Below are 27,968 nucleotides of genomic sequence, written 5' to 3'. Positions count from 1 at the left end.
TAAATGGATAAAATGGATAAAAAGCCAATTATCTCAGAGCACATCCTTCGGCTTGAGATAAATCTGACACTGCGTCGATTGATACAAAACAATAAACAACAACAGAAACAGAAAACACACCTGGTTTCAAAGACTAGCTGTTAATGATGATAAGCGAAGATAATGCAGGTTTCTCTTTATATACTATGTGGAACACACTCAACCTAACTGCTAATTATGAACTGAGTTTGTATACAGCCTACGGTCACTATCAAGCCCAGCCCTGTCATTGTACTTTATGCCAGTATCTATTCCCAGCTAGAATAACTTAAACCCAAATACAGACTGCTAACTTATCATTCCGGCAGAGGAGGCTGGTGGGAAGAGCTACAGGAGGATGGGCTCATTGTAATGGCTGGAATGGAATCAATGGAATGGTACGAAACACATCTAACACATGGAAACAACATGTTTGACTCTGTTCCATTGATTCCATTCGAACCATTACAATGAGCCCATCCTCCTATAGCTCCTCTTTCCAGACTCCACTGCATTCGAGGTGGTATTTCAACAGGTTTTGAACAGCCAATAACCTGGTAACGTATTAAAATAACTTTATATGTCTTTATAGTGCATTCAGAAAGTATTCAGACCCCTTACATTTTCCCACACTTTGTTACGTTACAGCCTTATTCCAAAATGAATTAAATTACTTTTTTTCTTATCAATCTACAACCAATACTCCATAATGACAACGCGAACACAGGTTTTCAGAAACTTTAGTAAATGTATAAAATAAAAGCAGAAATACCTTATTTACATAAGTATTCAGACAGTTTGCCATGAGACTCAAAATTGAGCTCAGATGTATCCTGTTTCCATTGATCATGCTTGAGATGTTTCCACAAGTTGATTGGAGTCCACCTGTGGTAAATTCAATTGATTGGACACACCTGTCTTTATAAGGTCCACCAGTTGACAGTACATGTCAGAGCAAAAACCAAGCCATGAGGTCAAAAGGAATTGTCCGTAGAGCTCCAAGACAGGATTGTGTCGAGGCACAGATCTGGGGAAGTGTACCAAAACATTTCTTCTGCATTGAAGGTCCGCAAGAACACAGTGGCCTCTATCATTCATAAATGGAAGAAGTTTGGAACCACCAAGACTCTTCCTAGAGCTGGCCGCCTGGCCAAACTGTGCAATAGGGGCAGAAAGGCCTTGGTTAGGGAGGTGACCAAGAACCCGATGGTCACTCTGACAGAGCTCCAGAGTAATTTTGTGGAGATGGGAGAACCATCCAGAAGAACAACCATCTCTGCAGCACTTCACCAAACATGGTAGAGTGCTGGTAGTTTATGATAGAGTGACCAGACGGAAGCCACTCCTCAGTAAAAGGAACATGGCAGCCCACTTGGAGTTTGCCAAAAGGCACCTAGAGAACTCAGACCATGAGAAACAAGATTCTCTGGTCTGATGAAACCAAGATTGAACTCTTTGGCCTGAATGCCAAGCATAAAGTCCGGAGGAAACCTGGCACCATCTCTACGGTGAAGTATGGTGGTGGCAGCATCATGCTGTGGGGATGTTTTTCAGCTGCAGGGACTGGGAGACTAGTCAGGATCGAGGGAAAGATGAACGGAACAAAGTACAGAGAGATCCTTGATGAAAACCTGCTCCAGAGAGATCAGGACCTCAGACTGGGCCGAAGGTTCACCTTCCAATTGGACAACGACCATAAGCACACCGCCAAGATAATGCAGGAGTGGCTTCGGGACAAGTCTCTGAATGTCCTTGAGTGGCCCAGCTAGAGCCCAGACTTGAACCCGATCAAACATCTCTGGAACGACCTGAAAATAGTTGTGCAGCAACGCTTCCCATCCATCCTGACAGATCTTGAGAGTATCTGCCCAAATACAGGTGTTCCAAGCTTGTAGCGTCATACCCAAGAAGACTCGAGGCTGTAAACACTGCAAAAGGTGCTTCAACAAAGTACTGAGTTAAGGGTCTGAATACTTATGTAAATGTATTACGTTTTTTTATTTGTAAGACATTTGCAAAATTTTGTAAAAAAAAAAGAAGAAGTACAATTTAATCAATTATAGAATAAGGTTGTAACGTAACAAAACGTGGAAAAAGTCAAGGGGACTGAATACTTTCTGAATGCACTGTAAATGTGTATAAATGTTCAGAAATACTTAGAAATACATTTTACATTATTATAAAAATCTGAAATTACATTTACATGTATGATGCAGCAGGGCCAGTAGATGGAGTAGATTAGCAAGATACCATCACAGCTAGAAGTGATGTGTTCATGTGTTGACTGACAGGACCCTCCTAGAGTCCACAACCTTTTAGCTCTTTACAACGTGTGACACCTCTCTCCTCCCTCAGGTTTTTTCCCTAAACAGCAGCAAGCTCTGTCTCTTACCTTCAGGAGATTCCTCCTGCACATATGTGCCTGTCAGGTACCGGTGAACCAAGGCAGACTTCCCACTCGACAGATTACCCACAATACCCTGCAGAAACAACAAGACAACAGTCTAGTCAAGGACATCATATATATGTTGTTGAGATGGTTACACAGCCAACCAATGTCATAGCCCACAGCCAATGGACTTGCTTCTGGTAAATGCAAGGTAGCAAAACAATAGTTCTGTAAGAAGTTGCAGAGACATATCACCAACTAACGCTGGAGCCCACAGTCTATGGACTTTCTCATGGACAAATGATGCTTGTGGGATAAAAGAAAGGTGGTCACCGCCAAGGGAACAGTTCAGAACGTTCAGGCCCAGGCCCCAGCCCTGACTGCCCCCAGGTGGAGCCTGACGGTGGGTGAGCTGGGGCTGGGCTGCTCCCAGGCTGGGGTGGCTGCTGACAATGCCAGTGTGTCTGGGGGAGAACACGCCCTCCTCCCCTCCTCAACCCCACAATCCTCCTTCACCACCCTCTTCTTTAGATCCTTAGTGGGTGGTAAAGTCAGGTATGGTTTTAATTATAGGGGACTGTGAGAGAGATATGTGTGTGTGTACAGGATCTTTAAGAGCCTAGATGATGCTACCTCTCCTCTCCATCATTACACTTACGATCTACATAAGGAGGAAGTTGGCTTTGGAGAGGACAAGGAGTAGTAGTCTATCCACCACAGAAGAATAACAAGCTAGGAGCTACTCAGAACAGAAGCTATCTACAAAAGGAACAGAGTTTATGTTAGAAATGTAAAGCTTTGTAAGCTGCTGGGTTGTTGGCCCATCATTAAGGCTGCTGTATGAGCATAGTTCAGGCAGATGAAAGCAGAGCGGGCACAGTGTGTGTAAATCCCACTAAAGCCTTTTTTTAAGGATCAGTCTATGGTTCATTATCAAGGTCCAGCAGGGTTAAAAGAGAAGACATTACTATACAGTATCAGCTCATCTCCTCATGAGTGCAATTGCCAATTGTTGGAATGATAACATCTGCCCGTGCTTTTGGGGACCATAATATATGAATGAACTACTTCTGTCCAATACTGTCATATAGAACTGTGGAAGAAAATGACAGTCCTCGACTCTTCCCTGCTGAATCCAGTGTCAGTTCACTAAACCCCTGAAATGTCCGGAGGAGTTTTCCAATTAACACCTAACACTACATAAAAGACAATGAGCTCTATCAAATTATCCTTGGTTAGAAAGCATGTTCTCCATAAAAGTGTCCCTCTGAGAGAACAACATTTTCTGTTGGATTCCCTATAGGATTACACCAATACGTTTTTCATAAAAGACCAAAATACTATGAATACTTCAGTATTTACCACCTGAATGTTGGAATGGAATGTGTCTTTGTGGTAATATCCCTATTGATGATGTGCGTGAAGCACTCCCCTCTTCCTGTGAGGACGTGTGTGTTTGTGCGTACGCGTGCGTGCAAGCAGTTGTGCCAGCGGGTGGATCAGACCCAGGACCTGTCACATGTCTAGCCCAAAACTGTCACTCATCTCTCTGTCCTGCTGCAAGCCACTCCGCGCTACGCGTCACTATGCCAACTTATCTCATTAAAAATCACCCACACTCTCGCTTGGTGCCAGGGAATATTCCAGCCAATTTCTGTACTCTACTCTCTCTCTGTCATGCAGAATGAGAGGAAATGTTTTTGAAATGCATAGAGCATGGCCTGGCATTGACATTTAAATCAATCCTCTTGCAGTGCCAATGCCAGAAGAATAATATGGCCTGAAGTTATGATGAATACTCATGAATACTACTCACCACTTTGAGCTCTGGCACTGATCGACTCAATGTCCACTCCTGGCTGTTGACGAAAGAGTCTGGAAGAGAAAAAAGAACAAGAGAATAAACACCATTAAGCTGAGGTCGGGGAAGGTTAAAGCAGTACGTTGATTCCTTGCCACGGTCTGTCTCATAGCTTAAAGGGAGGAAGTGCAATCATGGTTTCAAGTCATCTCTGACAATGCAAACATTCACACGCATGCACACACATTGCACATCTACCTCATTTTTACCATTATGTCACCTGTGCAACTACAGATGACAAAACTCTAGATCCCCATTATACCCCACACAGAAATGCATACAAGCCCTCCCTTGCCCTCCCATTGGCAAATAAGACTATAACTCTATCCTCCTGCGTCCTGCTTATGAGCAAAAACTCAAACAGGGAGTACCAGTGACACGCTCAACACAGAAGCGGTCCGAGGAAGCGGGACTTTTTCATTAGCACAGATTGGAATATGTTCCAGGATTCATCTGATAACATTGAGGACTTTACCACATCAGTCACCAGCTTCATTAATAAGTGCATCAACAAAGTTGTCCCCACAATGACCGTACGTACATACCACAACCAGAAGCCATGGACTACAGGCAACATCAGCACTGAGCTAAAGGCTAGAGCTGCTGCTTTTAAGGAGCAGGACCCTAATTCAGACACATAAAAAATCTAGCTACGACCTCTGACGGTCCATCAAATAGGCAAAGCATCAATACAGGACTAAGATCGAATCCTACTACACCGGCACTGACACTCGAAGGATGTAGCAGGGCTTGCAAACTATCACGGACTACAAAGGGAAACCCAGCCACGAGCTGCCCAGTGACGCGAGACTAGCAGACAAAATAAATGCCTCGCCTCGAGGAAAGCAAAACTGAACCATGCATGAGAGCACCAGCTGTTACGGATGACTGTGTGATCTTGCTTTCCATAACCGATGTGAGTAAGACCTTTCTAGAGGTTAACATTCACAAGGCCGCGGAGCCAGACGGAACACACAATGAGGATTCAGAACAACAGCACCACTTAAACCTCAGGAGGCTGAATACATTTTGGCTTGGTCCCTAAGACCCTCACAAACTTCTCCAGATGCACCATTGAGAGCATCATGTCCGGCTGTATCGCCGCACTGTCCGCAACCACAAGGATATCCAGAGGTTGGTGTGGTCAGCCGTACGTATCATCAGAGGCACACTGCCTGCCCTCCAGGACATCTACTGTACAGCACCCGGTGTCACAGGAAGGCCAAGAAGATCACCTGATGTTACAGGAAGGACCTCCGCCACCCGAGCCATGACCTGTTCACCCAGCTGCCATCTAGAAGGAAGGGACAGTACAGGTACATCAAAGCTGGGACTGAGAGACTGAAAAACAGCTTCCGTCTCCAGGCCATCAGAAAGTTAAATAGTCACCACTAGCTGGCCTCCGCCCAGTATCCTGCCCTGAACTTAGTCACTGTTACTAGCCGGCTACAATCTCTGCACCTAAGAGATTTCTGCCCTATGTACAGTTGAAGTCGGAAGTTTACATACACTTAGGTTGGAGTCATTAAAACTCGTTTTTCAACCACTCCACAAATTTCTTGTTAAAAAACTATAGTTTTGTCAAGTCTTTTAGGACATCTACTTTGTGCATGACACGTCATTTTTCCAACAATTGTTTACAGACAGATTATTTCACTCATAATTCACTGTATCACAATTCCAGTGGGTCAGAAGTTTACATACACTAAGTTGACTGTGCCTTTAAACAGCTTGGAAAATGGCTTTAGAAGCTTCTGATAGGCTAATTGACATCATTTTAGTCAATTGGAGGTGTACCTGTGGATGTATTTCAAGGCCTACCTTCAAAGTCAGTACCTCTTTACTTGACATAATGGGAAAATCAAAAGAAATCAGCCAAGACCTCAGAAAAAAAACTGGAGACCTCCACAAGTCTGGTTCATCCTTGGGAGCAATTTCCAAATGTCTGAAGGTATCACGTTCATCTGTACAAACAATAGTACGCGAGTATAAACACCATGGGACCACACAGTCGTCATACCGCTCAGGAAGGAGATGCCTAGAGATGAACGTACTTTGGTGCGAAAAGTGCAAATCAATCCCAGAACAACAGCAAAGGACATTATGAAGATGCTGGAGGAAACAGGTACAAAAGTATCTATAGCCACAGTAAAACGAGTCCTATATCGACATAACCTGAAAGGCCGCTCAGCAAGGAAGAAGCCACTGCTTCAAAACAGCCATAAAAAAGCCAGACTACGGTTGTTAACTGCAGATGGGGACAAAGATCGTACTTTTTGGAGAAATGTCCTCTGGTCTGATGAAACAAAAATAGAATTGTTTGGCCATAATGACCATCGTTATGTTTGGAGGAAAAAGGGGGAGGCTTGCAAGCCGAAGAACACCATTCCAACCGTGAAGCACGGGGGTGGCAGCATCATGTTGTGGGAGTGCTTTGCTGCAGGAGGGTCTGGTGCACTTCACAAAATAGATGGCATCATGAGGGAGGAAAATTACGTGGATATATTGAAGCAACATCTCAAGACATCAGTCAGGAAGTTAAAGCTTGGTCGCAAATGGGTCTTCCAAATGGACAATGATCCCAAGCATACTTCCAAAGTCGTGGCAAAATGGCTTAAGGACAACAAATTCAAGATATTGGAGTGGTAATCACAAAGCCCTGACCTCAATCCTATAGAAAATGTGTGGACAGAACTGAAAAAGCATGTGCGAGGAAGGAGGCCTACAAACCTGACTCAGTTACACCAGCTCAGGAGGAATGGGCCAAAATTCAACCAACTTATTGTGGAAGGCTACCCGAAACGTTTGACCCAAGTTAAACAATTTAAAGGCAACGCTACCAAATACTAATTGAGTGTATGTAAACTTCTGACTCACTGGGAATGTGATGAAAGAAATAAAAGCTGAAATAAATCATTCTCTCTACTATTATTCTGACATTACACTCTCTTAAAATAATGTGGTGATCCTAATTGACCTAAGACAGGGAATTTTTATTGGATTAAATGTCAGGAATTGTGAAAAAATGAGTTTAAATGTATTTGGCTAAGGTGTATGTAAACTTCCGACTTCAACTGTACATATATTCATATTTTTGGGATGTGTGTGTATTGTTTTGTATTGCTCATTATTATTGAACTGTTGGAGCTAGAAACATAAGCATTTCGCTGCATCTGCGATAACCTCTGCAAAATATGTGTACGCGATCACAAAAGTCCACACGAACGCCACGGTAACCTCCCTAAATGACTATCACATCTATAGCCATTAAATGCTTTGAAAGGCTGGTCATAGCTCACATCAACACCATCATCCCAGACACCCTGGACCCACTCCAATTTCCATACCACTCCAACAGATCCACAGACGACACAATCTCTATTGCACTCCACAATGCCCTCACCCACCTGGACAAAAGGAATACTTATTTAAGAATGCTGTTTAGTCCCCTCCAAGCTCAGGACCCTGGGACTGAACACCTCCCTCTGCAACTGGATCCTGGGCTTCCTGATGGGACGACCCCAGGTGGTGAGGGTAGGCAATAACACATCCGCCACGCTGACCATCAACACACGGGCCCCTCAGGGTTGTGTGCTTAGTTCCCTCCGGTACTCCCTTGCTCACCCAGGACTATGTGGCCACACACAACTCCAACACCATCATCAAGTTTGCTGATGACACAATGGTGGTAGGACTGATCCCCGATGATGATGAGGCATCCTATAGGGAGGTCAGATACCTGGCAGTGTGGTGCCAGGACAACAACCTCTCCCTCAAGGTCAGCAAGACAAAGGAGCTGATCGTGGACTACAGGAGATGGGGCTGTAGTGGAGCTCATCTAGAGATTTCTTGTTCTTCTGTGTCCACATCACTAAGGAATATAACATGGTCCACACACACCCACACAGTGCCTCCTCCCCCTCAAGAGGCTGAAAAGGTTTGGCATGGGCCCTCAGATGCACCATTGAGAACATCTTGACTGGCTGCATCACCACTTGGTACGGCAACTGCAAGACACCCGACCGCAAGGCGCTACAGAGGGTGGTGAGTAAGGCCCAGTACATCACTGGGGCTGAGCTCCCTGCCATCCAGGACCTCTATACCAGGTGATATCAGAGGAAGGCAAGCGGTACCAGTGCACAAAGTCTGGAACCAACAAGACCCTGAACAGTTTCAATCCTTAAACTATAAGACTGCTAAACAAGGCTGCTAAATAGCTAATCAAATGGCTACCCGGACTACCTGCATTGACCCTTTAAAAAAACAAAAAACTCTTGCACTGACTATGCACAAATACTGGACTCTATCCACACACTCACATATACATACACTTTTTTTACGCACAAAACAATTTAGGCAACAGGGATCTTAATCCCGGAGGGGATTTAACATCTCTGCTGTAATCTAAAAGCTTGATTTTAACATCTAGCCACTTATAGTGCATTCGGAAAGTATTCAGACCCCTTGACTTTTTCCACATTTTGATACAGCCTTATTCTAAAATTGATTAATGACAAAATAAAAACAGAAATACCTTATTTACATAAGTATTCAGATCCTTTGCTATGAGACTCAAAATTGAGCTCAGGTGCATCCTGTTTAGATTGATCATCCATGAGATATTTCTACAACTTGATTGGAGTCCACCTGTGGTAAATTCAATTGATTGGAAATGATTTGGAAAGGCACACACCTGTCTATATAAGGTCCCACAGTTGACAGTGCATGTCAGAGCAAAAACCAAGCCAAGGAAATGTCAAAAGACCTCTGAGACAGGATTGTGTAGAGGCACAAATCTGGGGAAGGGTACCAAACAATTCTGCAGCATTGAAGGTCCCCAAGAACACTGCGGCTTCCATCATTCTTCCTTGGTTAGGGAGGTGACCAAGAACCCGATGATCACTCTGAAGCCACTCCTCAGTAAAAGGCACATGGCAGCCCACTTGGAGTTTACCAAAAGGCACCTAGAGAACTCAGACCACGAGAAACAAGATTCTGATGAATCCAAGATTGAACTCCTTGGCCTGAATGCCAAGCGTCACGACTGGAGGAAACCTGGCACATCCCTATGGTGAAGCATGGTGGTGGCAGCATCATGCTGTGGGGATGTTTTTCAGTAGCAGGGACTGGGAGACTAGTCAGGATCGAGGGAAAAATGATTGGAGTAAAGTACAGAGAGATCTGCTCCAGAGCGCCCAGGACCGCAGAATGGGACGAAGTCTCAGATTCCAGCAGGACAATGACATTAAGCACACAGCCAAGACAATGCAGGAGTGGCTTCGGGACAAGTCTCTGAATGTCCTTGAGTGGCACAGCCAGAGCCTGGACTTGAAGGTGATCTCTGGAGAGAGCTGAAAATAGCTGTGCAGCTACGCTCCCCATCTAACCTGACTGAGCTTGAGAGGATCTGCAGAGAAGAATGGGAGAAACTCCCCAAAAACAAGGGGTGCCAAGCTTGTAGCGTCATACCCAAGAAGACTCGCTTTATTGTAATTCATATCGCTGGTATTCGAATGACCCTGGTGATGAGTTCTAAACTTGAAATATTGTGCATTATCAGGTATCCTATTGAATGCCATAGTCTAGGTTGTACACCAGAAGTTAATGGTTATCTGTAGGGGGAATGTATTGAGTAAAGGAAGGGCAATCACTAGGGCTGGGCGGTATACCGTACTTTACTATATACCAGTATTGATGCACGGACCAGTTTGGGTTTTTTACTCTACCTTCTATAATGGTATTTGAATGTTTGGTTTGTTAAATGTGATACACTGTGTGTAACGTCCATTTTTATAGTTTACTCCGCTACTTGAGTCATCCCTCTCCATCTCCACGCTGCTTTCCACACAGACCTAGTCCCACCCCCTGTCACTCAAGGAGGGCATGTATTGTTGCTTGACCACGAGATACCTTCGTTCAGTCTGCATGGTCAATGCAGCACATGCAACAATGTTGTTTCCAATTTAATCTATATATAAATCCACAAGCGTTCTATAATAACAATATTAGTTTGTGTTTCTTACATCTGCAAACAGCTAACGTTAGTTTGTATTTTCTTAGCAAGTTAAGCTAAATCTTGATAGCCACTAATGCTAATCGCAAACGTAGCTAGCTAATACAGCCTGATACCAGTGCTGGTGGAGGTCTGAAATCAGCATGTTGTTTGTGCAACAGTATCTTCTAAATCAAAGAGGAATAGGCAAAGCATGAATATGTTGGCTATATGAATAAAGATTCAATGTAGCGAAAGACACGGAACATCACTTTGGTTCCTACCCTGTCACAATAACTCGTCCATGGCATTTTCATTTGTTGTCATGTCAAACACTGTATTCAAAGTGCCCACTATTATTTATATTCTAATTATAGAATTATAATAAAAATTATATTTCCATGATTCCAAAAGTTCACCCAAGTGTTTTGATCTAAAGCGCAATTGCAACTTTTGGTAAAAAATAAGGCCTAGTATTTTTGCCCATATCGTGGCAGTGTAGAAAAAAACTCAAATGAGTGCAGGAAATGCATAACCGCAAATTCCACTATTGCGCCTAATCCTTATTGTGGCTAGCTTCACAATACATAACCCGGCCCGGTGGAGCCTCACTAGCCAGATGAAGCTAGCTGGCTTGCTTATAACGTTTGCTTTGGGCAACAGCTGGCTAGCTATTTATTTTCATGAACTGAAGTTCAATTTCAATAGGCGAACAACAAGTGGCAACCTAGCTAATACTTACTCACAAGGATTCCAAAATCATTGTTAAGAATAATGAAAATGACTGCAGCTTCTACTGGTCATTGTTTTCAGGCTGGTTGTATTGGTGCAAGCTAGGTACCAAGCTAAAGCTCGCTACCCCAGAAGTTCCGGTCAAACAAATGATGCTTTACTACCAACGCGTGTAAACACATCATTTGTGGCCGGTGTTTGCTTATTTTCAGCTTTAACAGTGTTACTTTATCTTTTTTGAAACGCAAAGACCCAAACAGCGTTCCATAGTATGTATGCCGTGAAGCTAATAGCAGTGACGCTATTACTGTGTAACCAAATAGCGCGCTTGGTAGTATGTACCGGTGCTCGACCAGTCAGCAAAAGCCAACATCACCCATGACAGAAAACGGTTGACTGTCAAGGGCAATGAATTCCATTATCTTGGCTTTAATGGATTTCGCCTTTGAGTTGTCTAGCTGACTCGACTTGTTGACTGCTCGATCCACACAGCATACACTGTGGCCTAGGTTAGGAATGCTGTGTTGCACAACATTTTACGTGCCGTTATTACGTTATTACAGCACGGTAGCTTTGACATCGGTTTTTAACATTGGAGTTAAACTAGACATCAGGCCGATACCGATGTTGGTATTTTTAGCTAATATCGGCCCATTCCGATATGTTCACCGATATATCGTGCATCCCTAGTATATATACTACCACTGGTGGAACCATGGCTTTGTCTTATGCAGCTGTATGACCCAATAAGTGAAATAAACTTGGTTTAAGCTTTACTAAATCGTCCGTGAGTTTTACTATGCTCATTTAGAACCTATCACTGGTATAAGGTATAAACGGTATATAGTCCAAGCCTAGTACTGGTACTCCCTGTACTGTATGTTGCCATGCTATTTTTACTCGTTATTGTTATTTGTTATTCACTGTGTATTTATTCCGTGTGTCATTATTTCCATGTTTATTTGATATTTTTTGTATCTTTAACGGCATTCTTTGAAAAGGGCCCGTAAGTAAGCTATTCATTTCACTGTTAGTCTAATACTGGTTTACGAAACATGTGACAAATTCAATTTGATTTGATTTGACACTACCTCCTCCTCTCACCTTGAGGCAAACTGATGCTGCGGCTGCTAATTCAATTTAACAGTGAGAGATTACCAGACGTGACACAACATGTTTCCTCTATTAATAACATCAGATAGGGAAGGAACATTTGACTGAATAATCACCATTTTAAAAAACTGTCTAGAAAACCATTAGATTGAACAATTACAGTCTGGGTGAAAGTCAGAAGAATTGTTTGTGTCTGCCTGTAGGTTATTGCCATAACCAAACCAAACACACAGATAACCTCTCTCAAAGGACACCGTAAAGAGTGTTAGCATCTGTCACAACAACCGTTTGACAATGGAGATACCATCTCCAACAGAGGGGGTGTAGACACCCTGTCTGCAGGCAATAAGGTGCACAACCAGGTGGGATCCCCCTATGTCGGTCTACACCAGAACAATGAAAACCTACAACACCAAACAAGGCAGCATCCTTTACTGTAGGTGCATATGTCTGTTGCAGCAACAATGTTCTCATGCCCAAGGCAAACATATTCCAGAAGAAAATTTTGAGAGCAAAGGCCTGTATTCAAGTACCTATTCATAGGTATTCTAGAGCACTCTTGCCATAAACAATATTTGACACAAATTGAAAGCAGTTGTCCAATCCATATTTATTGTCTGTGTAAGTTAAGTGTAAGGGCTTCAGTGAAAGTTGCAACATTTGCACAACATGAGATCAATTGTTGAAAAACATTCATTCAAACGTTATTCTACCTTGAAATGTTTTGTTTTAGAAGCAATAAGGTTGACTTAAAACACTGTATACAATAATAGGCTTTGTTGCTATGGCGATCTCACTTTATTCCAGGCTGAGGCATGTTGAGTGCATCACCAGAGGTGGATTCAGGCTTTGTGTTGCTAAGCCCTCTCACTACCAGTTTGACACATCTCCTTGAACATGTTAGAACATGAGAACCAAAGACGCTCTTTAGATGCTGTGGCTCTGAAACTCTGCTTGAGTGAGGGAGTTTATTTCAGAAGTGGTAGATAGGAGCTTAAATGAGGTTGCCACTCATTTTGTCAAGGTTTTATTGTTAGCATACAAATGTAGCTAATGTTTCTGTAAAACATATTAAATGATAGAGACAAGAGGACAACGAAACGACACAAAGTAGATCCTCTCAAAATAAAAACGCTGATTGGAGCTAGTTTATGCAACTCTTGAGCACCCTGTTCTAAGAGCACTCTGACATGAACAGATTTGCAGTTAACTGCAAAGAGATAAACAGTAGTTTCCACTGTTGTCTCAATTCTTGCATCTCTTAAAGAGAGAGGGCCAAACACACAAAGGAAGACCCCAGAAATAGATAGGCCATCCAGTTGAATTAGAGGTCATCACACAAATGGGGCTCTATAGTGATGTTGACCACTTAGAGCAGGCGTGTCAAACTCAATTTGCGCCGGGGGCCGCATTCGGTCTTCAACGCGGTCCAGAGGGGCATCACTGAAAATGTGCTATATTTCCTTGCCGTCAAAATGTTTAAAAATAAATAAATAATAAGGCCTCTATTCATAGTTTTTTTGAATTTCCAATGCTCCATGACTATCTAGCTTTCATTTAGGTGATTATTTAGTTATACATTTTTATGTCACGTGCCCAAGTACAGCGAAATGCCTTTCTTTTTTAGCGAGCTGGAGACAATCAAGAAACTGGATTAAGGACCAAAAAACTGATAGCTGTGCCATATAAATTGCTAAATAGTTGGGAAGAGATTTTTGATGTACCCATTCCATGGCACATGGTTTATGAATTGATACGCAAAACAACGCCAGATTCAAAACTTAGAATTTTTCAATTTAAATTACGATACAAAATTCTTGCAACCAATAGAATGTTATATATATGGGGGATACAATGTTCCCAGCTCTGCAGATTCTGCTGTGAGGAGGCAGAGTCATTAGATCATTTATTTTGGTATTGTCCATATGTAGCTCGTTTTTGGTCACAGGTCCAGGAATGGCTGAAGAATTGCAACATTTGCCTAGACCTAACGCTGCAGATAGCAATACTGGGTGATTTGAAAAGCCATAGTCAATCAATCAATAATATAATAATTAATTTTAGAAAATGTTTTATTTTTAATATACAATCTGTAGAAGCTATGAGAATAGAAAGGTTCAATTGTTTTGTGAAGCATCACAGCACAGTTGAAAAATATATGACAAATAGAAATCCGAAATGGATGATGTTGATGGATAGATGGGAAGGGTTGAATGGAGCTGAAGGGTGGGACTAATAACAAGATAAACAATGTAAAACATACGGGGTCTGTAAAATGTATATAGGTTCAGAAATTTTGTGATATAGCACAGTTACAAATAGAAATCAAACTGGATGGACATCAGAAATAGAGGAAGGACTAAAAACAAACAAAAAATAACTATTGTAAAATAGACTGTCTGTAAAATGTGTTTAAGATGAATAAATTGAAGGTAAAAGCCTTCAATTTATTTACTCCAATTGGGCGATCGTTGGTAGGGTTTGCGGGGAATAATAATAAAGGTATATTCTTTAAAAAAGTATGTATGTCTATATCGGTATGTGTATGTATATATGTGTATATGTTTGCATGCGTGTATGGATTTATATATTTACCAAAAAAAAAAATGGGGGATTGGAAATGATGCAGACAATTACATTGATGGAAGCAATATTCTTTCCGCAATATTAAGCTGATCCACCCCTAAAAAAAAGAAAAAAGAAACTGGATGAATATACTGTAGGTCCATTATCATTCCTACACAGTTTCGATTTGGTTTCAGTCATTTTAAGTACAGTGACTTCAGATGGTATTCACACCCCTTGACTTTTTCTAGATTTTGTTGTGTTACAGCCTTGGTGACAGCATTGCACACTCTTGGCGTTCTCTCAACCAGCTTCATGAGGTAGTCACCTGGAATGCATTTCAATTAACAGGTGTGCCTTGTTAAAAGTTCATTTGTGGAATTTCATTCATTCTTAATGTGTTTGAGCCAATCAGTTGTGTTGTGACAAGGTAGGGTTGATATACAGAAGATAGCCTTATTTGGTAAAAGACCAAATCCATAATATGGCAAGAACAGCTCAAATTAGCAAAGAGAAACGACAGTCCATTATTACTTTAAGACATGAAGGTCAGTCAATACCGAAAATTTCAAGAACTTTGAAAGTTTCTTCAAAAAACCATCAAGCGCTATGATGAAACTGGCTCTCATGAGGACTGCCACAGGAAAGGAAGACCCAGAGTTACCTCTGCTGCAGAGGATAAGTTCATCAGAGTTACCAGCCTCAGAATTTACAGCCCAAATAAATGCTTTACAGAGTTCAAGTAACAGACATCTCAACATCAACTGTTCAGAGGAGACTGTGTGAATCAGGCCTTCATGGTCGAATTTCTGCAAAGAAATCACTACTAAAGGACACCAATAAGAAGAAGAGACTTGCTTGGGCCAAGAAACAAGAACAATGGACATTAGGCCGGTGGAAATTTGTCCTTTGGTCTGATGAGTCCAAATTTGAGATGCTTGGTTCCAACCGCTGTGTCTTTGTGAGACACAGAGTAGGTGAACGAATGATCTCAATCCAAGTGTAAATGTTGCACAATCCAAGCGTAAAACGCTCTTAGAGACTTACTCAGAAAGACTCACAGCTGTAATCGTTGCCAAAGGTGCTTCTACAAAGTATTGACTCAGGGGTGTGAATACTTATGTAAATTAGATATTTCTGTATTTCATTCTCAATAAATTAGCAAACATTTCTAAAAACATGTCTTCACTTTGTCATTATGGGGTATTATGTGTAGATGGGTGAGAAAAAAAAAGATTGAATCCATTTTGAATTCAGGCTGTAACACAACAAAATGTGGAATAAGTCAAGGGGTATGAATACTTTCTGAGTACACATACACAAAAAAAAAACACCTGCAGGCCGGATTGGACCCGCTCAGGGGCCAGATCCGGCCTGTGGGCCGTATGTTCGACACAGGGCAGAAGAAAGGAGGAGAAATAGAAGGAATGTAGGTTATTCACTCAAAGCTTTACCTTACTGAAGTGATAGCCATCATTCATTAAACCATGTGACACATTGTTTGTGCTACACACGTGTTACATGCTACTGTAGGCCTATATGCTGTGGCTATCCAGATTGATGTAACAAGTGCCACTTGTCCTTATTCCTTGCTGAAACAGCGAATATAATACATTTTGTTCTGCTTTATACCATCCATTAAAAATTAGCAACCCATCAGTACCCACAATGCCTATAGAAATGGAACAGAATGAGCCCCAACTTCAGTGATGCACCCTCCAGAGGACACTAGGGCCTTTGTTCGTGTGAGATGGAAAACTGCATCGGTGGATTGTTTGTCATGTTTTTCGACTCATTACTCATGTCCACTCTAATAAAAATTACTATTCAATCCAAGGGCAGTGAGGCACGATTAGTAACCCCCATACTGAGTTCAAAGAACAGAGAGAAAGAAAATGCTGAAAACCCCACGTCTGTGTGTGTGTGTGTGTGTATGTATTACTATCCTTGTGAGTACTGGAAATCCCCAAAAGGATAGTAAAACCAGGAATATTATCCCTCGTGGGGACATTTCCCATGATGGCTATTTTAAATTTAGGGGTTAGGTTTACAATTAGGGTTAGGAGTTAGGATTAGGGGTTAAGGAAAATAGGATTTTGAATGGAAATACATTTTAGGTCCCCACAAGGATTTTTTTGTTTGTTTTTGTGTTTGTGTGTGGTCAGTGGGGAATGAAAGCGGAGGACGACCGTGAGGGCTAAATCTCCCTGCCAAAGATTAAGAGATCCTTTCCCACTAGCTACAAATTACAGAGTACCAATTTAGCTTGGACTAAGTATTTTTACATCCCTCACTGGTAACCACATAAATATGTAGGATCTTCATTTGATTACCATGTTGTTGGATAATTTGCCTGCATTGCAGGAAATGTAAAAATTCTACTGTATTTCAGGTTTAAAAAGGCTTCTGAAGTATGTAATTCCCACTTTGAAATTTGAGACTTGATTTCCTTTACAAAAAAATGTATCAACCCCTACAAAAATGCCTATTTATTATAATCAACATTTCCTGTTGCTGCAGGACTATTTTCCTGCTGTAGCAAACTGGCTCAAATTAAGATCCTACATTTGTAGTGGATTGTTACCCACTGCCATTAGACTCGGTCTAGCATATACTTACGCAGAGCAGCAGCTCCATTGACATAATCATTCCTGAATCATCTCCCTACCTTGTAACTGTTACGCCTCTGTAACCAAACTCACAAAGCTGTCTACTCAATGCTGCTACAGCTCTTATAACTTACCTGTAGAGCTCTGAACAGCAGAATGTCATTTCATTCTGAGGTGATAGATAAGTGAACAGAATCAGCAGTAAGCAGACAGAGCTGGATGTCCGCTGACCAATCTATTCTATTGTGTAGGGCTATAGGCAAGCTGACTTAAGGGTCTCTTAGTCTCTTCTAAGATTTTTGTTGTTGAAGCCTTGGTATGGACCATTTCCTCAGAGGTAAATTGGACACCAGTGTTGAGCGGAATCCAAATTTAACCCAAGGGAGACACATTTTCCGTCTTAGCTGACTCGATATAGTAGAGTGAATTGTTTTCTATAATCACAACCCCACATTAACAACATACCATAAACATGGTTCTGCACAAAAATGGGCCCCCAACTGTCAGTAGCCACAGATAAGAAGAATCCAAAGTCAACTCGGGAACTCTACTTTGACCTGAGCACTGATGCACATCATCCTTTATTTCTGTTGTGCTGTTCTGTCATCACTGTGACATTAAACCCCATTGGTGAGTGGTGTCTCAAACTCCAGCATGTAAATGGGTTTTGAACTTGATTCTGAGATGCTTTTTCCCCTGAGAGGCAAGTAGCAGCAGTGTGAACGGACATATTCAATCTCTCCCTATCCCAGTCGGTTTCTCAAACTAAACACTCTAATGTACTTGTCCTCTTGCTCAGTTGTGCACCGGGGCCTCCCATTCCTCTTTCTATTCTGGTTAGAGACAGTTTGCGCTGTTCTGTGAAGGGAGTAGTACACAGCATTGTACGAGATCTTCAGTTTCTTGGCAATTTCTCACATGGAATAGCCTTCATTTCTCAGAACAAGAATAGACTGACGAGTCTGGACCTTTTTGAGCCTGTAATCGAACCCACAAATGCTGACAATCCAGATACTCAACTAGTCTAAAGAAGGCCTGTTTTATTGCTTCTTTAATCAGAACAGCAGTTTTCAGCTGTGCTACCATAATTGCAAAAGGGTTTTCTAATCGTCAACTAGCCTTTTAAAATGATAAACTTGGATTAGCTAACACAATGTGCCATTGGAACACAGGAGTGATGGTTGCTGATAATGGGCTTATGTAGATATTCCATTAAAAAATAAAATCGTCCGTTTCCAGCTACAGTAGTCATTTACAACATTAACAATGTCTACACTGTATTTCTGATCAATTTGATGTTATTTTAATGGACAAAAGAATTGCTTTTCTTTCAAAATCAAAGAAAATTCTAAGTGACCCCGAAATTTTGAACGGTAGTGTATGTAAGAATTGCTGTTTACCGACTAGCTCAGCATTCAACACTATAGAACCCTCCAAGCTCATCACTAAGCTCATGCCCCAACAACACCGCTGGAGGCTGAAGAAATTCAACTTGGCCTCTAAGACCCACACAAACTTCTACAGATGCACCATTGAGAGTATTCTGTCAGACTGTATCACCACTCGGTACAGCAATTGCACCGTCCGCAACCGCAGGGCTCTCCAGAGGGTGGTGCGGTCAGCCCAACACATCACCATGGGCACACTGCCTGCCCTCCAGGACATCTACAGCACCCAGTGTCACAGGAAGGCCAAGAAGATCATCAAGGACCTCAGCCACCCGAGCCACGGCCTGTTTACCCCGCTATCATCTAGAAGGCTGATGCAGTACAGGTGCATCAAAGCTGGGACCGAGAGACTGATAAACAGCTTCTATCTCCAGGCCATCAGACTGTTAAACAGTCACCACTAGCCGGCCTCCGCCCAGTATCCTGCCCTGAACCTTAGTCACTGTTACTAGCTGGCTACCACCCGGTACTCTGCCCTGCACCTTAGAGACTACTGCCCTAGTCATTGAACACTGGTCACTTTAATAATGTTTGCATAACTGTTTAATCCAGTTAATATGTATATACTGTATTCTAGTCATGGCTTATCCTATATAACTACTGCCATACACACCTTTTCTATTCATATACTATCCATACACACCATCATATACATATGATGGTGTGTATAGATATTCCAGACTCTGACATTGCTTGGTCTGATAATTTATTGATTTCTTCCTTTGAATTTTTGGGGATTTGTATATTATTCTGTATTGTTCCGTATTACAGCACTGTTGGAGCTAAAGTAGAAACATAAGCATTTCAATGCACCGGCAAAATATGTGTATGCGACCAATACAATTACATTTTAAGGGAACACAGTAGCTGGGGATCTGTGGCAGCAGACGCTCAAATAAGGAGTCATATTAAAGTATTAAGAGAGCCTCTATATCCATCTCCTTCTGGACTGACTCACTCACTCACTCACTCAACCCACAACAGTGTCTTATTCTCTCTTCTCCTTTATCCCTCTCCTCTTCCCTCCTCTCCCAGAAGTGGGTTTGTGTGATCAAACGTTCACTTTCCCCAATTGGCTTGGGAGTGACACATTTGGTTTGTCATAAGGGTAAACCAAGTCATTAGTGAGGAGTTTGGCTCAGAGAAGGTCTGCTGAGGGTGCTTACTTAATAAACCAGATACGTCTTCACACAACTCCGATGGAGAGTCTTCAGAGCAGGCAGACTCAAACTTAAGAACATTTAGGGGAACAGACATTTTGGGAACAGACATTTTGTTGGCCCTGATTCACAGTGACAAAGCGTTTTGTATGAGAAAGAGCAGAGCTGCAAACTATTTTCATGAATGAACTTCAGTTGGTTGTGGGATGAAAAAAAAGAAAGGCCAGCGTATTGTTGTTCTTGAACACTCCACAACCAATTTCAAGGATCTCTTATAAGAGAGATCAGTAATGAGATGAAAGAATACAAAATGCACATTGACACACAGGACACTTTCGGCAACTCTCAATGAGCAATGCCAAGTCTAGGCAAGATACATGTACCACAGGGAACATTTTGCCTGCCTGGGCCTACAAAACAATGACGTGTATGGCATTTCAAGAGGGAAACACCTAACTTTACTCTAGTCGCAGTGCAGCCTAGTTTAATGGACGTCATGTGTTTGATGAAGCAGGCCTGGGTTCAAATAGTATTTGAAATCTTCCAAATACTTTGAGTATTTGTCTGAATCTGCCTGGTTTACACATTTGAGACCATTCCATTGGTTCCACTGCTGCAGGCAAGCTCAATCATGCCCAGCCAAAGTATTGAAAAGATTTCAAATCCTATTTGAACCCAGGTCTGTGATGGAGTGCAGTGTTGACTACCTCACGTCACTTCAAACCACCCCTCCTCCATGGGCCTGACAACAATGGCCTTGTTCACCCACCGGTAGGGGTGAGGTGCAGTTTTGGGGGGGACAGGGTCCTCAACACCTCATCCCTGGTGGAGGGCTATACCACCAAAGAGAAAAAATATAACCAGGAAAACAGCTCATCATTAGCTAGTACTAACACCTGGAGATCCATATTAGTTACTAGCTAAACAGAGTATATCGTAATGCCAGCTAACGTGTTTTTGGCAAATTTTCGCAATTACACAAGTGTGTATGTGAGTGTGTTTGCATGTATGTGAGTGTGTTTGCGTGTGTGTGTGTGTGTGTGTGTGTGTGTGTGTGTGTGTGTGTGTGTGTGTGTGTGTGTGTGTGTGTGTGTGTGTGTGTGTGTGTGTGTGTGTGTGTGTGTGTGTGTACTAACTAAGGGCTGGGAATCAGAACTCTTGGGATACATTTTGCAGCCAGGTAAGGTTGTCAAACACTTAGGCAGGTAGAGACAGGTGACTAGGCTTTTAGTCAGAGTGATCGGCACACCTACATTCCTACTGCCTGACTGACTGCCCTCTCCTACTTCGACTACATAGACAAATATCACTAAACGTGCACTTAACACTACAAAGGCTTTGGTGACCTTGGTAACAGTTCTTATTGGGAAAACAAATAAAAAAACTGCAAATCACAAAGTGTACCTGTATCTGCCCTTATTAACTGCTTAGGCTCAGAAGGAAACAAAGCTTTGCTGAAGATGATATCAATACAAAGTACACAGTCTGATTTGTGGTTCATTCACAGAGAAACAACTTACCAAGTACGAATAACAATCTAAGAAGTGTTTCATCTTACTCCTACAGCAACAGGTGTTTGTTTTCAATCTGAACTTCACTCATAGATCCTGGGGGTCTGAGCGGTGGATTTTTCTAAATGATGTAATAATTAGGTAATAATTCACGATCACCAATCATAACTCTAGAACCTGTTACGTGTCATGCTTGGCATTTTGCGCAAACCTGTCTGATAGAAGTTTTTAAACTTCAGTTCACCATAGTAGAAGGTGTTATCTGCTAATGACTATGACAAGAACAAGGCTTAATTTAGATTTGAACTAAACTGCATGGAGTACACAGCAAACACAGCTTCAGCACATTGGCTAATCTCTATAGCTCATTGTTGCTTCTCTGTCTGCTTCTATGAGTAACTCAACACATACACACAAGATCCTACACTGTCAGCGTATAGAGAGCAGCGCTAGGCTAGCTAACCTTTAAACACAGTGCTTAAGTCTCTCTCTCAGTTCCCCATCATTACAGTGTTTAAGCCCTCCTAATTTAGCCCTGGTTGGCGGCCAAAAGCATCTCCAAGGCCCTTCACAGCCGCTGACCGTTTTAATGCTTCCTGCTTTAAGCTGTGTCCCTACGAGGCCAGAGGCATTATCTACCATGCATTTCCAACCACACTGGCTCTGGGAAACACAGAGCCACTTCTGGATCAGACTGTATAGTACTGTACCAACCACCCATACCTTTTCTCATCAAACAGCTATTGTTAACTTTAAACAACAAGGCAAATTCATATGAGATAACAGGCAAGACCCTCATCTCATCCAAATGACAAATCTCTAATGTAAAATGTTTTCGGTGGTGACTGTTCCATAGCTGAATAAGAACCAACATGGATTTGAAATGCATTGTGGGAAAAGTAAATAAACAAAACACAAAAGCTAAAATGAGAACTGTTTCTAACCTCCGGGTCCCGAAACCTTGAAATGCCACCTCAGCCTAAAGTTCCCTTTCCATGTGTTTTTCATTTGCCCTTTTTCCTTAAAGAGCACAATACCCCTGTTCCTGTTTACATGTGAGCTTTTCCCCAGTGACTAAGAGGAGCGACAGGGGGTTAAGTGCATTGATCAAGGGCACAGACAGATTTTTCACCTAGTCAGCTCGGGATTCGAACCAGCGACCTTTTGTTTACTGCTCTGGGCTACCTGCTGCCCTGTTGAACTATGAAAGGGAACTTTTTGACAGAGTGGTTGGGGGGGGGAATATATTCATCAATCTTACTGGGAATCTTACCTTGACCTTTGTTGCATTCTGCCAGAGTCTCTATTGCAACTGACTGAGGCTTTTTAATCCTGCCCAGGGAATATTTGCCAGTCTCTTTGCTCGGGTTTCGGGTCTGGAGTTCACATTTACCGTTGGACGGTTGCTCCTGCTCCTTCCTCCTAAAGCGTCTGGCTATGAGCTGCCATAGGCTGGGCTCCTCCTGGGCTGGTTTAGTAGAGGAGGACAGTTTGGCTGGGTAGAGGGGCACCTCCATCACCTTGACCTTGCCCTGGCTGTGGTACTGAATTAACTGCCTCCCTCCATCATCGTCCCTCTCGTAAGGAGGTGGCAGGGTCCTCCCAGTCAGATAGGAGAAGGGCCGCAAGGGGAGAGATGTCTCCTGCTCCAAACTTGTAGTGCGTGAGCGTTCCTCTTCTGTCACCTCAGAAATGTCCACTCTCTCCCGCGGCCGGTTCCTCCTGATCCGCAGACTGAGGCTCCGGCGTAAGGAGCTCAGGGTCTTCTTGGGGGCATCCAGCTTGCTGCTGGGCTTGGAGCCTGGGGCTTCCTCCTTCTCCTTGTCCTGGGCTGGTCGGCCGAACAGCCTCCAGCGGCCAAATAGACCTCCCCCCTGGCTTCCTCCTTGGCTGTCCAGCTCTTCCTGAGACCCCGAGGCCTTCTTCCTCAGCTCCAACACAGTCATGCTGACCGGTCTTGGTTTCCAGGTCTGCTGCCGGACCCTGGGGACCACCTTCTCCTCAGCCCCCGCCACCGTCCACTGGGGGAGCACCCCTGGTTTAAGGCCGTCCACCGCCCGCAGCTCTGCCCTCCTGGTCCAGCGCTGCTGTGGGGGACCGTCCAGAGACCTTGTAACCCCCCCCCTGGAGGTCTGTTGGGAGTGGGACCTGGGCTCTGATAGGGCAGGGTTGAGGTTGGGGCCTGCGAGCATGCACACACTCCTGGGCCTGTCCTGTCTGTCCTGGCGGCTTAGCGAGCCTCGATGCTGCCTGGCTGCGGCTCCATACATGCTCACCGCCCTCCTGTTGTGTGGAGCAGCACCGTCCTGGGATGGCCTCCTGCGGAGCACAGCCCGGGGTGGAGAGCCACCACCAGCCAGAACACCACCATCATGCCCAGGGAGAGGCCCTTCAGTCTGGGGAGAAACGTCCTGTCCCTGTATCTCTACCTGGGTCTTCTGTTGCTCTGGAGCTGCTGTGGCTGCCTTTACCTCTACTCCTACCGCTGCAGTCTCCCTGTCTATCTGAGAAGGATGGGCTGCTGCTGGAGCTGCTGAGTTACTAGAGAGCTGTTGGAGTTGGAGAAACCGGTCCGTCTTCATTTTTCTTCCCTCCTCCTCCTCCTCCTCCTCCTGCACTGCCTCCTCCCTCCTCCCCCCCACTCTGCCTGTACGGCTCAGGGAGGGCCACCTGCCAAGCTTCTGCCGTGCCTTGCCCAGCCTGAAGTGTCCCTCCTCCCCCTGCAGCGCCTGTGGCTGTGCCCTAGTGCTCCTGGCTGCAGGATGACTCTGCTCCAGGGAGTCGTGTCTAGCGGACAGGCCCTCCCTCACCCCCACCCCCTCACCCACCTCCTCATGCCCCAAAGTTCCATTCAGGATGACAGAGATGTGGTACACCATGGTCCTACCTCCTCCTGACTGGTGGGCTGTTCCAGCTTTACTTGTGGCCCCGGGGATAGTCTGCTCCGTAGCCCGACTGCTCAGCAGTAGCATGGCACTACCCTGAACTCCCCCACACACACAGGCATGCACAAACTAGCCTAACTTACACGCACACACCTACATACACACAGTCGCAAAGCAAACACAATCTCACACTCCTCTCCCCGGTGTGGTGGTGTTTAGGGTAGCTCTCTGAGTCCTTCACTTCCAGGCTGCATTCCAACCCCCCGCGTAATCCTTTACCTTTGACATGGGAAAAAAAACTTCAAACAAGCCTGAGCAAAGCCTCTGTGCCACCTCCATAACCCTGCAGCATTATACTCAGCATTCAGCAGCAGCACCGCAAAAGGCTGGATGGTGGCTGGCTGGTTGCATTCTCCCCTCCACTCTACTTTCTTCTTCTACCTGTCCGACGTGAGGGTGAGCGACAGCTAAAACAGCCATTCCACTGTTTGCTTTGGAACAAACAAACACATGTTTGTCATAGAGTCCCTGAGAGGCCGTGAGCAACATATGACAAACTGAGACATCCTTCTTGACAAGTTGTGAGCAATCCTTTTCTGCCTGCGGTGCAGACAAAACCCTTCATCTCTGAGCTGCCTGCCGTGCGTAGCGTGAGGGAGTGTGTCTGTCTGAACTTTCCTAACAGTTTCCCAACCCCTGGGATGGTCAGAAAACAAGGACCGGATCCCAACGGGTCGGCTACTCTGCATTAAAACACACCGACTCCACTGAGCTGAGTTCCTCCACGGGATCTCTAGAGGGATTTCAGCGCCCAGAGAGTAAAATGGATGACAGTGAGTGAACAGTAAGAATAGGATCCAAGGAAGAGGGAGCTGAGCATCCACTGCTGCCGCAGCAGTCAACAAAGATAGGATCCCAGAACAAACTGCTATGAAAGAGAACTTTGTGTCCCCAGTGTCTCCTCTCTCGGTCGCTCTCTGTATTCCTCCCTCCCTCACCATCATGTTCTCTCTTGCAACCGAACAAGCAGGGATAGGGAAAACACAAAGGCAGAGATATTCCCATGGCTTTCTAAAGGAGGGAGAGTGAGTGGAAGTACCCGAAGTTCTGGCTTCCATGTAGCCAAGTTTTAGACGCTACATAAAGCACTGCTAATCCTAGGGTCCTGTAAAAGCAGGTCACATGGGTTGCACACAAGTGGGTCAGATAGCTTGAAAAGGCAAGATATGTTCTCTAGTTCGTTGTAAAAAAAGCTAAGATAGCTCAATGCAGAAAGTCGCCTAATTGTGTGAAAGTAAGTCACTGCCATAGTAATTGCCACCTAACCTGACAGCAATAATGGACGGTTCGAGTGGATCGATCCCAGTGTTTACATACACATGCACTGACAAAAGCACGCACACGCTCGCACACATGCACAGACACACGCTCTCACACACTTAGTTACTCCAGGAGTGACCTGACTAGCATTTATGGCAGGCAGAAAATTATTTTTACAGTGTTGTTAATAACTGAAATAATCTGATAAATGAGTTGGTATGTAAAATGTCTCCTCTACAAAATACCACTAACTAATAATTACAAATCTGGCTTTGACGCCTTCCCAAAATAAGTAAATTAACCTTTCCACAGGAACAATTATTAGCTCATAAGTCAGTGTCAGCAACTGATTGGCTGCCATAAACAGATGCGTATTCAGTTTGTTATTTAAATGTCATTTCAGGCTCTAAAAGGAACTCACTGCATAATCTGACACATTCCAGCTTTATATTCAGCATGGGCAGAGCTTTGGTGTTCAATTAGGCATTGGTCAATCAAATGGCAATCACTCTGAATAAAGGCACAACACAAAGCTGACCAACTAGGTCAACCCTAATTCCATGTTCTTATCACCACGGGACACTGAGGCAATTGATGATGCCATCAAAAGCAGCGCCCCCATGTGTTTAGAGAGAAACATGCTGATAAGGGCCCCTGGAAAATAGCCTTGCTTGATATAGAAATATTTTCTAAGCAGGCTATAACTGCTAAAGAAAGTACATCATTTTTGAACACTCCATACATGACACCAAAAAAACAGAACATATTACAGTCACGGTAACCATTTAGTTGCTTTTATACCTGTGTAGTAACACAGTAAAAACATTATATGAACATGTTTTTACATAATATTTGATCAATTAGTAATCAGAGCACATGTAGAGAACCAGGGTTGTGAGGACATGATCCTGACAGGACATCTGGACAGATTCCATCTGGCTGGCCCAAGCAAAGCAGCACCCAGACAGCATGTGTCTACTGGATCATCCCACCAAAAGGAAAACAGTCAACTTCTCTCTATACAGAACATCCTCAGGCCCTTGAAAGATTCAGAGACATATACATGTTCTCAAACTGGAGCACTGCTGTGTTCTACATAGTAGTAGCCTTATTTTCAAAAGGGAGACATTATAGCTAACATCTTTAAATCGGTCTCCATCTAGGTATTTATCAAGTGTCTTATTTGCATAACGTGAGTAGATAGTGAGTAGAGAATGAGTGATTTGAAGTGGTTGATGTTATCTCACACTCATACAGTACAACACCCACTGGCATGCCATTGTCTAGTACAGTTTGTTGTGTTGAAGGGTAATAATCCCTTCAAGGCATCCCAAGCATCTTTCCAGGAAGTCTGGGCTGTGGATACTGTCTTTGAGACAGGCTTCTCAAATAAGAAACCAGCTACAACACTTTATGAAAACTGCTCAAATACCAGCGAGCAAATAGATTCATACTCTATTTGAGAGCTCTGCTTTGAGAGCTTGCTGCTTCAACTGAGCTGTTAGTCATATCGATATGTGGACCTGCTGTGTAGTGAACAGGTGTGTTACCTGTGTCCAGGTTTGTGCTACCTGTGTCCAGGTAGCCAGGGATGGGAATAACCTGAGGCTCTTCAGCCAGTAGACAGTCCTCTTCGCTCCAGTGGATGTGGTGGTGCCTGGTCCGTCTGCGGCCCCCGAAACACAGCAGCATGGTCCCACACTTTCAAGAGGCACAGCCTGACTTGACTTATTCCTTTAGCTCCTAGTGGACCAAAGGGCTCACAAGACACAACCTAACCATACAAATCCACCGTCCAACCCTCACGCTTCAAACTCACCGACAGACAAGCTGATATTTTCCATCATTACCATCTTGTGGTTTTATTCCACTTCTTCCTCTCCTCTCTTTTTAAAAATTCTCTGTCCTCTCAGGTTAGTCTTTCGTATTTCAACTTCCAGTGTAAACTAAATCTGGATCCAAAAGATAGTATTTGCCCGGTCCTGCGTATGATGTAGTCCCAGCAGACAGCTCTGGAGTGTTGTGGCTGTGCTGAGCTGTATTATAACACACTGACCTGATCAGGAAGACACGACCATGCGTCAGGTGTTCCGACGGAGCCGTTTCCTCCTCCTGGTAATCCTCTGAGCTGAGGAGGGGTCTAAAGGCCCTATACCTAAAACAACTGCTTGTTTAGGCTAATCCTAATAAGCCCATGGGCCAGAATGGGACGTCCATTGATAAGCTCTGGTCAGCCATAGGATCTGGCTTTCAGTCTCAGTCCATTCCCTCCCGGCCGGGGTAACAGAGGAAGGATGTGTCGTCTCTCTCTCCTTCCCTCTATCGACTGACAGCTGCTTCACACATTATGTGGCCCCAGTTCTGT

General features: G+C 43.7%; 1 protein-coding gene across 5 annotated transcripts in view; it reads right to left on the bottom strand.

The window, feature by feature from the left end:
• The window catches only part of LOC106569352 (arf-GAP with GTPase, ANK repeat and PH domain-containing protein 3), a 285,633-nt gene that overhangs the window by 125,998 nt on the left and 131,667 nt on the right, over positions 1 to 27,968 (bottom strand). The window contains exons 1-3 of one of the 5 annotated variants that reach the window (XM_014140649.3): positions 27,154 to 27,653; positions 4,224 to 4,282; positions 2,411 to 2,498 (exon numbers count right to left, since the gene is read on the bottom strand). In XM_014140649.3, the coding sequence (XP_013996124.1) occupies positions 2,411 to 2,498; positions 4,224 to 4,282; positions 27,154 to 27,295 (289 nt within the window). In that variant the 5' untranslated portion in view covers positions 27,296 to 27,653. Of the gene's footprint in view, positions 1 to 2,410; positions 2,499 to 4,223; positions 4,283 to 22,671; positions 25,020 to 27,153; positions 27,654 to 27,968 lie in introns of those variants that run through there. The other 4 variants (XM_014140650.3, XM_082960916.1, XM_014140646.3 and 1 more) reach the window with 4 other exon arrangements.

This window comes from Salmo salar, chromosome 14 (genome assembly GCF_965601325.2).
Source record: "Salmo salar chromosome 14, fSalSal1, whole genome shotgun sequence".
NCBI lineage: Eukaryota > Metazoa > Chordata > Actinopteri > Salmoniformes > Salmonidae > Salmo > Salmo salar.
Note: the sequence above shows the minus strand (reverse complement) of the source record. Positions and strands in the feature narration are given on the sequence as shown.